The sequence below is a fragment of the Melitaea cinxia genome, chromosome 5 (genome assembly GCF_905220565.1).
Source record: "Melitaea cinxia chromosome 5, ilMelCinx1.1, whole genome shotgun sequence".
Lineage (NCBI taxonomy): Eukaryota > Metazoa > Arthropoda > Insecta > Lepidoptera > Nymphalidae > Melitaea > Melitaea cinxia.
In genome coordinates this window covers 17,210,640-17,223,554 of record NC_059398.1, presented here as the reverse complement: position 1 = coordinate 17,223,554, position 12,915 = coordinate 17,210,640, and the positions used below count along the sequence as shown (strand labels likewise).

General features: G+C 36.6%; 1 protein-coding gene and 1 pseudogene across 1 annotated transcript in view; both read left to right on the top strand.

Moving 5' to 3' along the window:
* The window catches only part of LOC123653898 (disintegrin and metalloproteinase domain-containing protein 11), a 272,141-nt gene that overhangs the window by 253,302 nt on the left and 5,924 nt on the right, over window positions 1-12,915 (top strand). Inside the window, exons 18-19 of the mRNA XM_045589876.1 lie at window positions 9,620-9,773; window positions 11,413-11,551. Coding sequence (XP_045445832.1) covers window positions 9,620-9,773; window positions 11,413-11,551 — 293 coding nt within the window. The remainder of the gene's footprint in view (window positions 1-9,619; window positions 9,774-11,412; window positions 11,552-12,915) is intronic.
* LOC123653765 lies at window positions 1,137-8,329 on the top strand (annotated as a pseudogene).

Genomic DNA, 12,915 nt, shown 5'->3' with positions numbered 1-12,915 from the left:
CCCACTAATTTCCTATTTCCTGATACTAGTGGTCGCCCAGCGGTCGGAATTCAACCAACATTCATTAAAAATTATAATTTAAAAAACAATTACCAAAAAATAATGAAAATAGAGAACCTTTTTTAAATTTTTTAATTTGAATCATCATTACAGCCTATACAGTCCACTGCTGAACACAGGCCTCCACAAGTTTACGCCAAAAATAACATGAACTCATGTGTTTTGCCCATAGTCACCACGCTGGGCAGGCGGGTTGGTGACCGCAGTACTGGCTTTGTCGCACCGAAGACGCTGCTGCCCGTCTTCGGCCTGTGTATTTCAAAGCCAGCAGTTGGATGGTTATCCCGCCATCGGTCGGCTTCTTAAGTTCCAAGGTGGTTGTGGAACCTTGTTATCCCTTAGTCGCCTCTTACGACACCCACGAGAAGAGAGGGGGTGGCTAAATTCTTTAGTGCCGTAGCCACACAGCACTTTAATTTGAATACAGACTGACAATCCACAAAAGAGTATAATATGCATGTGTGTCAAAGATATGGTAGTGTGTTTTTTTATTGATTTAATATATTTTTATGCATAGTTTTAAAAAAATAATAGCATTCAGCACTCCTTCTGTATATAAACTATAAGTGTACGAAATTTCACACTTCTTCAAGCGCGCAATTTTTGTAAAAATGGGTAAAAAGTATTTGCTTTACGTATATAGATTTTAAAAAGAAAACAAAAAAAATTGGAAATAGAGTTACGCGACCCATCGACGCCACCGGCTCAAGTTCTAACAATGGCTGCTGACCAAGCGTTTCCGTGGGACAATTCAAAAGTGCATTTAGTTCATAAGTTTTAAATGTAATGTTTTAATTAATTATTATTTTAAGATTAGTCTTGTAGAACATTTGTAACTATAAACATCTTGTAATTAATAAATAAATATTTTTTTTAAAAGAAATTCGTTCGCCGTTATTTAACTGGCGCAGTCGGTAGGATCGCGACACTCGAACTTCGAATAAAACTCTCCGAATAGAGTGAACGATATCTATCGTTATTTTCGCGATCCGCTATAGAAGAACCTACGAACGGCGATATCCTGCGGGAGTCCTGGCGAATTGGGAGTCCTGCTGTTCTACAAGGCCCGGCAAGAGATGCAGAGAATCCTTGGGTAAGTACGAATCGTTTACCCAGTATCCTGTGCTATATCTCATGTCGTTATATTATATTTATGCATACGAGTATAGTGTTATATGTGATTGTCTTTGTGCTATAATCGCGATTAGACAATTAGTTTAATAATAATATATTTTGTGTAATACTTAAATATTTTTTGTTCTTATGCTAAAATCGCATTAGACAATTAATTTAATAATAATATATTTTGTGTAAGACTTAAATAATTTTTGTCTTTATGCTAGAATCGCATTAGATAATAAATTTAACAATAGAATATTGTGTGCTATACGTAGTTATAGTTAGCGTAACGCCAACGCTATCGCTAATCGTAAACAAGTAGTTTTCTAATTTTACTCGATTTCTTTTATTATTCAATATGAATAGTTCGGACATACACAATTTTAAATTTGTAAGGGATGTTATGCCCAGGTATGATGGTAATCCAAAAATACTTAATTATTATATAAGAGAGGTAGAAAATATACTGTGTATGCTCGATGCACCTGCTAGAGTAAGTCCGCCACTTATCTCTCTCATTAAAAGTAGGCTAAGCGGAACCGCGATAGATGCCGTGGCCTACGAAGAGTCACTCGATACGTGGGATAGCATTAAATCAGCATTAATACGTAGGTTAGGAGAGCCGCGTAATGAGATTCAAGTAATGCAGGAGCTAACGCGTGTCCGTCGTAATAAAAATGAAGACGCGGAGGCTTTCGGCAAACGTCTTAGAGATATATTAGATACGTTAAACTCGGTAGGTAGGCACAGTGATAAATCGTATTACGAAAATATGGTAATCGACCAATACATCAATAACCTTGAATTTCATGTCTCGATCGGGGTGCGTATTTCACAACCTACGACCCTGGAGGTAGCGATAATAACAGCTAGACAAGAGGAGGCACGATTAGCGCATAATAAATTTAATAGTTTTCATTCACCTCCCATACAAGCCAAACCAAAAGAGATGCCTAGACCTAATATGCCTATAAGTCAAACTAGCCTGCCGTTTAGGTTTAGTAATATACCCAAACATAGGTTCTTCGATAATGTTGGACCACAACAAAGACCACAGTGGGTACAGCCCGCGTCACCGTGGAAAAACAAGCAAGCTGCAGGTAATTTTACACCCCAAAGTTCTGGAAATTTTAGGAATTCTGGAAACTTTAGGAACTCTGGAAACTTCAGACAGCAGCAGAATATGCCACATCAACAAGTTAACCAGCCACAAAATATCTCAGACGTTACAATGAGGTCAGTAAATAAACCACCTAGACCTCAGGTGGGTCAGGAAGAATTTTACTACACAAGTAATGAGCCAGACTTCGACCAAGATAACGACAACCCCTATTGCGAACAAGGTGAGTACTTTACCACACAATTTTCTGAACAAGATTACGCAGATACGTCCTCAGATCAGACAAACCACCAGGATTTTCCCGAGGACAAGGTAAACGAAGATCACACTTAAATACTGTTGAGATAAAAAGACAAGGTAAGTCCCATCTACCATACATTGACCTCCCAGAGTTTAAGGGAAAATTCTTATTAGACACAGGAGCAACTAACTGCATGATATCACCTAAAGCATTAATAGGAACTAGTTTCGAACATTGCATACAATATGAACCGTTTTTAGTGAAAACCGCACACGCTACTACTAAACATGACTATGTTGCATATTTACCTTTACCCCCTCAATTTAATACCGATAAGTTTCATAAGTTTTTAGTGTTCGATGTTGATCCAAAGTATATAGGAATAATAGGAATAGATTTGTTGAAAGAATTAGGCTGTACAATTGATTTAAACAATAAATTATTGAAATCTACTTGTGAAATACCTATATATACAGATTATCCAGTTAAAAAAGTTAAAGTTGAACCTAAATGTGAAAAATTAATTATTGTCAAAACAAACTATACTGATGGTCAATATATTTGTGATGAGTTTTACTGGGATAAAGATCTTAAATCGCCAACAGCCCTAGTTACAGTTAAAAATGGCATTTTTAAGACATCCATAATTAATTTTAGCAATGAAAAGAAAATTGTCACCAATAATACCCAGGTAGCTCTTGAACCTGTACCTGAATATGTATTAAATAACTTGGAAAGCGTCTCTAGTCTGAATAATTTAAATATTCAAGAAAATTTTGACCATGAATTAAAACAAAACCTAAATAAAATACGTACTGAGCATATGAATGACGAGGAAAAGCGAGAAATAATTAGACTTTGTTATAAATATAGAGAAATTTTTCATTCAGACAAAATTCCACTGTCCTTCACCCATACCGTAAAACACGAACTAAGACTGACTGACCAGACTCCTATTTTCGTTAGAAGTTACAGACAAGCCCCTCAACAGCGCAAAGAAATTCAGAATCAAGTCGACAACCTTTTAAAACAAGGAATCATTAGAGAAAGCATATCCCCATGGTCTTGTCCAGTACACATAGTCCCTAAAAAACCAGACGCCTCTGGAAAGGTTAAGTGGAGGCTTGTTATTGACTATAGACGACTGAATGACAGGATTGTAGAGGACAAATATCCCCTTCCCAACATAAACGACATATTAGACAAAGTAGGACGAGCACAATATTTTACTACCCTCGACCTCGCGAGTGGCTATCATCAAATTGAGATGCACCCTAACGACATTGAAAAGACTGCCTTTACAACAGAAAGAGGACATTATGAATTTTTACGAATGCCCTTTGGCTTGAAAAATGCACCTAGTACTTTTCAACGTCTTATGGATCACATTTTAAGAGGTTTAGATAACGTTTTTACCTATTTAGATGACGTCATCATAGTATCTACATCTTTACAAGACCATATAGTTAAATTAAAACAAGTTTTTGATCGTTTCAAAGTCCACAATTTGAAGATTCAATTAGATAAATCCGAATTTTTACAAAAACAAGTTAATTTCTTAGGACACGAACTCACGGACCAGGGACTTAAGCCTAACAAAGATAAAATCAAAGCCGTATTAAATTTCCCTATACCATGTAATCAAAAGGATATTAAGTCTTTCCTAGGTCTAGTAGGTTACTATCGTAAGTTCATTAAAGACTTCGCGAAATTAACCAAACCATTAACAGCATGTTTAAAGAAAAACGCTAAAGTAATACACACACCAGAATTTATAGACGCAGTAGACAAATGTAAGCAAATTTTAACTAACTCTCCCATCTTACAATACCCAGACTTTGACAAACCATTTATTTTGACAACGGATGCCTCTGATATAGCCATAGGAGCAGTCTTATCGCAGGGAAACGTAGGATCTGATAAACCTGTTGCTTACGCATCTAGGACACTATCAGATACAGAAAATCGTTATTCAACCATAGAGAAAGAATTGTTAGCTATAATCTGGGCCATTAAATACTTCAGGCCGTATTTATATGGTAGGAAGTTTACCATCTACACTGACCATAGACCTTTGTCATGGTTAATGTTCTTGAAAGATCCAAATTCAAAATTAACTCGTTGGAGACTTAAGCTTGCAGAGTATGATTACAAAGTAGTATATAAAAAGGGTAGTCAAAACACGAATGCAGATGCATTATCTAGAGTTAAAATTTTTCATAAGAGCGTTGATTCATTAGCCGTAAATCTTGACGACAACGATGACGATGAAATAATCAATCGCATTTTTGATAATGTACGTAGGGAAGCACAAAACACTGACATTGACAATACGACTGAAGCGCAAAACACAAACACTGACAATGCAAATGAGTCACGAAACACTGACATTGACAATGCGACTGACAATACTGACAACGTTCACGTACAAAATCAAAGAGAAAATGACATACAAACTCACAATGAACAAACGAGTGTTGACCAAGACCAGCTGATCTCCACTAATCATACCCAACCCGACAACGAAAATAGAGGTATACCAATCTTATCAGACGCCATTGACAGACAACTTAAACAGTTTCATATAAGGTCTACACCCGGTTCAGAATATAGAGTAGAAAATAGGTCGACAAACTCTAGAATTGTTATCAAAGACGTATTTATCCCCATTAACAACACGAGTCTGAAATTATTAGATTTCTGAAAGAACATACTATAGTAGATCGTATCTTTCACTGCTATTTTTACGACGAAAGTTTATATTCAGCCTTTGCAAGGGTTTACACTACTATTTTTAATGATAGAGGACCAAAATTAATTAGGTGTAACTCGCGCGTGACCTTAGTCGAAAATAAGACAGAACAACAGGAATTAATAAAGAAATACCACGAAGGCAAAACAACGCATCGCGGTATTCAAGAAACATTTAAACAACTCCGTAGAAATTACCATTGGTCCAATATGTTGCTTTCGATTCAAAAATTTATTAATCAATGTGATGTTTGTTTAAAATCTAAGTACGAGAGAAATCCACTCAGACCCCCTTTGACCTTGACCCAGACACCAACAAAACCTCTTGAACATCTGTTTATGGACCTCTATTCTACAGGAGGTGCAACTTTTCTAACAATAATAGATAATTTTTCAAAATTTGCACAAGCTATGCCCCTAAACGCTGCAAGCAGTGTACATATCGCTGAAGCATTGATACAAGTTTTCTCTGTCATAGGCTTACCGTTGAAAATAACAACCGATTCAGATAGTAAATTCGATAACGAAGTTATTAAGGAAATATGTGCATCTCACGACATTAACATTCATTTTACAACACCATACAACCCGAATTCCAACTCCCCCATAGAACGATTCCATTCAACCATAGGTGAGATTATCAGAATACAAAGAATGACAAATAAAGAAGACCCAATTAATTTAATAATGAATTACGCTGTAATTGCCTATAATAACTCAATTCACTCTGTAACGGGTTATACACCACGAGAACTGTTATTTGGTCACACAGCTTCTCGAAATCCTTTGGAATTATTCTATCCTAAAGAGTTTTACCAGGACTATGTCATCAAGCACCGCAGAAACGCAGAAGCAGTACAAGAATGTTTAGCAGCTCACATGTCCAAAAATAAAGAACAGGTAATAGAAAAACGTAACCAGGCCGCCAAGGAGATCACATTTAAGGTAGGAGAAATAGTTTACAAACAGATAGCCAAAACTGCGCGCAATGACAAAACCAAACCAGTCTTCAAAGGTCCATATAAAATAATTCACCTTCACCCCAATAATGTTGCCGAAATAATAGGTAACCACCCCAATTCAAAATCTATTAGAGTACATTATAAGCTTTTACGAAGACCACATCTTGTTACAGGACCCTCATCGCAGGAGCCTGGGTGCTCTTCGCAACAGCCAACTTGACCCTTAATCCCGTAAATAATGAAAATGGAATATTATTACTTAAACAAGGACTAGTTCTCAAACAGATCGATACTTTTAGTCTGGCTTGTGTCTATAATATCACTTACCTTCATGAGGTTACTATAAAAATTCTAGCACTATATGTTAGCACGAAAGAAGCAGAGGATAGGTCGTTATTAGTTAGTAAGGATATACGTTATCAAACATACAAGAACCAGATAGAAGCTAGTTTAAGTTTAATAAATAAGAAAATTATGTTTATAGCACCGCATTCAACTAGAGTTAGACGTGGTATAATAAATGGGTTAGGATCTGTGGTTAAAGCAATTACAGGAAATTTAGACTACGAAGATGCGATTAAATTTGAAAATGAAATATCAAACTTACGAAATTCAATTTATAAAATTCAAAATTCTCAGAAACAATCTTTATTTTTAGCGGAAAATACAATTAAAGAATTTAGCAAACAAATACAAATTATTAAAGAAAATGAGGAAAAATTAGTAAACCTGTTGAAAAATGCCACTATTAGTAATAATTTAGTAATTAATCATATGAACTTTTTAGATTTATACATTCAAATAAATTTTAGTTTAGAGTTCCTATTAAATAAGCTTTTAGTTCTAGAAGATGCAATGACTTTTGCTCAGATAGGTATAATGCACCCAAGTATAATAGCTCCACATAATTTAATAGCTGAGATTCAGAACATGCAAAAGTCAAATAGATTTAAAGCAGTAGATAGCATAAGCATCAAAAATATACATAGTATAGAAAAGTCAATTAGTGTAAAAGCTTATAGCACAGAGCACGCATTAACATTTATCCTGGAAATACCTGGAATTCCGTTGATCCAAACGTTTTTGACCTTCTCCATATCTATTCCATCCCAGATAAGCAAAATTTAACTATTATTCCCAAGTCCAAATACCTAGTACTGGGTAGCGAGGAGTACTCTTACCTGGAGGACAGCTGCAGGAAGATCACGCAAGATACCCATCTCTGCGCGACACTGAACACTCAACCCGTAGATAAATCTGAAGACTGCGTTATATCACTCATCAAACATCAAAAAGCAAACTGTACAAGAGCGAAAATGAATCTCAAGCAACAGAAAATACAGAAAATAGAAGAAAACAAATGGCTAATAATTCTGCAACACGACGAAATTTTAAGAATTCATTGTGGTTCAAAAACAACATACAAAAGGATATCCGGTATTCAAATAGTCAGCATCACAAGTGACTGTCAATTGGAAATATCAAATAAAATATTGAGAACAAATTCTGACACAATAACAATAGATGAAATCATTCCATTACCAAGTACTCCAATCATATCAGAAGAAAAGATACATTATAACCTTCAGCTCGAAGACATCTCACTGGACAGTATCCATGAGTTGATGGAACGTGCAGAAGACATCCCAAACGAAGATGGCATTAATTGGCAAGTTATGATGGCTACCCCGAGTTGGCCCACCATCGCAATATACATCATCTGCGCTGGGATTATATGCTGGAAATTATACCTATGGAGACTAAGCCGAAGTAAATCATACCAGACGGCGGAACCTGCAGTCAGACAGAACAGTTGCAGCGAGGACGCTACAGGAAGCTGCAAAATGCGCTTCCAGCTTAAGGAGGGAGGAGTTACGCGACCCATCGACGCCACCGGCTCAAGTTCTAACAATGGCTGCTGACCAAGCGTTTCCGTGGGACAATTCAAAAGTGCATTTAGTTCATAAGTTTTAAATGTAATGTTTTAATTAATTATTATTTTAAGATTAGTCTTGTAGAACATTTGTAACTATAAACATCTTGTAATTAATAAATAAATATTTTTTTTAAAAGAAATTCGTTCGCCGTTATTTAACTATAGTCAGACATTTTTTATTACTCGGAAATGAACGACCTGATAAATTGAAACAAAAAGTAATCCTATGTAATTTATATGAACAATTTATTGTTTAAAAGGACGGTCCTTAAAAACTCATTTCATCGCAAAGTGTAACATTTTTCTCTCTACCCTCAAATTGAAACGCGACCTTTTTATCAATAACTGTGGAAATCTAAACATCCTGTGCCAACAAAACTTTTAAATGTCAAACTCGAGTTTCCTTATAAGCTATTTATAATATACATTTTGTGAAGTTTGCTGAAGCGATTCATCTTTCAGTAACTTTCGACGTCCGAATTTGATTTAATACTATTTGGCCACTCGGAGTTTTCGGGTTAAAGTAATCTTAACTCCAAATATCAGCTTTTAAGTACAAAGAGAATCACAAGTCGATCACGAAAATTCTATTAAGTTTAAAATTTTGTACTGTATTACTCTTTTTATACAGATGACTCGCGTGGTTTCACTTAGTGCTATGATAATTATTCACTTCAGTCTGTAATATCCCACTGCTGAGCATAGGCCTCTTTCCCCATGTAGGAGAAGGATCAGAGTTTTATCCACCACGCCGCTCCAATCCGGGTTGGCGGATATATACTATGAGTAAAGATCGCTATCACGTATACATGATAACAACCGGGACCGACGGCTTTACGTGCTCTGCGAAAAACGGTGGGAAGACCCACAAGGACTGCACAAACACCCAGACGATGGCAAACATCTGCATGACCAATACAAATGTTTCTCATGTGCGGGGATCGAAGCCGCAACCGCCAACGCAACAGCGACAAAACAGTTCTGTGGCCGTTTCGCCAACGCATCAATGATAATTATTACTGTGAAGTAATTCTAAAAGAATATTAGCCATGTTTCGGATTATTTCAAATGACAGTACAACCAAGCTAAATAAATCATCGTCATAAGTATCAAAATTTCTGGTATATGAGAATAGTAAAATTAAACATTAACTAGAGTCGACTTATCTAGTTATTTATGACTGGCTTAAACTAATATATAAATGTATAAACTTAACAGGGACAAATCAAATACAATCAAACAATTTCTAACATTTTGCTGCACAACATTTTTTTTTATACTGAATTCTTTTTTGATCTCAACTCTTGTATAATGTTATTTGACATGGATAGATAAGAAAACGTTCCTATTATCTAATGTAATAAATTCACACATTGGATAAAGAATAATGAAATTCCAAAAATAACTTGATTTTTTTTTCTAATTTCTAGACATGTTCGAACTTGAACAAGTGTGTGTGCAATCGAGGATGGACTGGACCAGACTGCTCCCAGCCGGACGCGCTGCCACCGTCGCCGACCCCCTACGTTCCGGACAATGCAACCAAGGCGGCCTACAATATGACCAAGAAGGAAACACCGTATGGTGAGTCGAAACCAGTAACGTCTGGTACTGTCTGGTACCATCTGGATTCATCCACTTCAATTAAATGTTTATTCAAAATCGTAAGTTAAACAAGATAAATGAAATGTACTGAATCTTTTTAATAATACTCTGAATTGACTTTTAATTGAATGTCATCTCGACTAAAGATGTCATTTACTCTATATCAACAAACCTAACATACCCAAGTAGCCACAAAAATAATAACAAACTATAATAATATGAGTTACTTCTTTGGCAAAAGTGGTGAAATAGAGTTAGAATGCAGAATTATTGGTAAATATGAGAAATACTTACACTTAGTTTTAAAAGATCTGTATCGCAAACTATTTCCGATTTTTGAACTTAATGTTTGTACTCTTTTTAACATCAATAATTTTGGCTATTTTTTTTTAAGTAATGAATAAACAATGAATAAATTTAGGACTTATCTTTCTACACGAATCAATATCTTATAGCCATTGTAATTTGAGATACAAACAACTTGATTAAAATCACATGCTATGCTGCACTGACTCTTGTGTGGCAGTCATATCTTGGCGATGTTTGTCTGCTTGTCGAAAGTGTGGCCGATGAGCTTTGAAACAAACATTGTTATCGCTTTCATAATATTATTAAATTGTTATATGGAAGACTACACTTCTGTTATTAGCATGTAAAAAATCCTATTTTACAGCTATTAAATCTCTTGGGTATATTATATCTTTCTTATTAAAGCGGTTAGTTTTCTACTGTTTCTGATGGTAATTTGTGTTTTAATTTTAATATTATTAAACATTTATAATAATCATATCACAACTACTTATTTACTCTTTACTATTTTCAATCGTTTAATTTTGAATTACTACTCGTTTACTTTATTTACTGTAGATAATGGATTACTGTGTCGATTATTTTCTTGTGCTGTGTAATGTATGTATTTCATATAATTTCATATCTTTCTTAATTTTTTTCTTACATATTATTTTATGGTGATAACTAACATGTATCGCTGATTTATGATTTCAGGTGCCTTTCTACTTCTGTTTATGATAACCCTCCTATTTTCCTTTGCTATTGATATAATATTTTGTAATTGGCCGAATAACTCCGAGCACTGCTCTTCAATGCCGTTGGGGGACGTACTCTTTTATTACCAAATTTAAAATTTCATAAATTCATATCCGAAAAAATATTATAATTTTTTTTTAAAGTTAAATGTACACGTGGGTTCGCGACATTTCGTAACATCCCGGGGAGCAATGCTCAGAGAAGCGTGGATAAAGCGCGGGCGGCGCCGGCGCACTAACGCGCGGGACCCCTCTCTTCCAGGTGAGATCGAGGGCAATAAGATGAGCACCGTGAACATGGTGTTATTATTACTCGCGGTCGTGCTGTCCGTGTTCGTGGGTTTCGCCTGGATGGCGTACTGCTTCAGGTAACAGCCGGTAACTCGGTGTTGTCGCACTGTGTTCGTCGCCTGTGCCTGCAGTGTCGTGTTGTGTGTCGCCGGCCGGGTCCCGCCGGCGCCGCTCGCGTGTCCTCGCCGTCCCGCCGCGTGCGCGTCACGTGTCACGCCACGCGCCGGGACGACGAAGAGCGTGCCGGCCCGCGCGTGACTTACCCTTCTCTTTGGACGCAGAGAACTACCACGGCTCGAACACGGTATTCCTCGTGGCGGTGCTCATGTCTGTGGTAGGGGGGGTATTCATAGTATTTGCCCTGAGCGCTCTCTGCTACAGGTCAGTCGTAGTACACAAAAACTTCTCCCTGTGCCTAAGGTTAGTGAGCAGAAAACAGACCAAAGGTAGTCTAAGGAGAAATTTAAATCGTCACCTTCGTACTTGTATTTATTTTAGACGTTAGAGTTGATGTTTACATTCTTAAAGTCGACGATTTCTTTTTCGTTTATTTGATTATTTGAAGATTTTTTATGTCGTTTACGTTGTCGTCGTAGAGCTAGCTGGCGGGTCAGGCGCCCCAACTGCATTTGATCTGTGGTTCTGTGGCTCTGTGCTCGCGCCGGCGGCCGGCCCGCGGCGCCCGGCCCGCGCACGCCTGTGCCCGCGAGGCGTCGCCGTCCGGCCGCCTCGCTGCATGCCGACGAGGCTTTCCACGTTGTATTCGAGCGACACCTCGATTCAAACCCTTAAAATTCTGGGCTCTTGGATGTATGCATTGGCTTATGTGAACTGTGACTCGTTTTCGTTTCCTTTCTTGGTCGGAGACCGTGCCGCCGGGCGCCGCGGACCGCTGCCCGACGGCGCGATCGCGTCTATATCTTCTCACATTGTATCACGTCGCTCATCGTAGCCGTTTCGTATATTATTTTTCAAGTTTTAAGTAGTTTTTTTATATTATCGCGCTGCAATCGAAGTATGACCGATCGACTCGAACCTCATGTGAAGATATAGCACGCTCGACTCTGATATCACCGATCATTTCACTATCACTAAATTATCTATGACCTTTTGCACGAAAAGCGAATGTGCGATGCACGGATTCTTCTTTCAAGCAGCTGTCTATTTAGTTAGAAACGCCTAATGTTATATTTAAGTAATTTATTATCTTTCCATTAAAAATATAATTAAAACTATCTTTAAAAGGCTATATTTCGATTTATAGCTGATTTTTTATTTTTTGTATCATATCAGAAAACATAAATTTATGGAAATCATTTTAATGCCTCATTTTTACTGGAAAGAATCTTATCACTTAAGCTAAGATCAATTTTGATTATGTTTCCATGAACATCAATTCCCATGAGGAATGAAACGAAAAATTGAAGTTTCCTTTTTCAAAAAGAATTAAATTCAGAATTAAATTGTTTTCTTGTTATAATATCCAAAAGCGCCAGTTTTTAAATTCAAATTAGAACATTCGAAAAGTCGAATTGCATTTGGGATTTAAATGTCTATTTTATAAATATTGTTATCATTCCCAATATATCACTTTGACATTGATAATAGTCTCAAAATTAATGGTATTGAATGGAAACTGACACAAAACACTTATAATTTAGGTCTTATACCAACCACTTTTTTTTTTTCATTTTTGAACAATCATTTTATGAACAGTAATAAACTAAAACTTAACTGTCTCGTCAGCGTCCATTCAAACCGTCAAAATTTTTTTCGGAAACGAA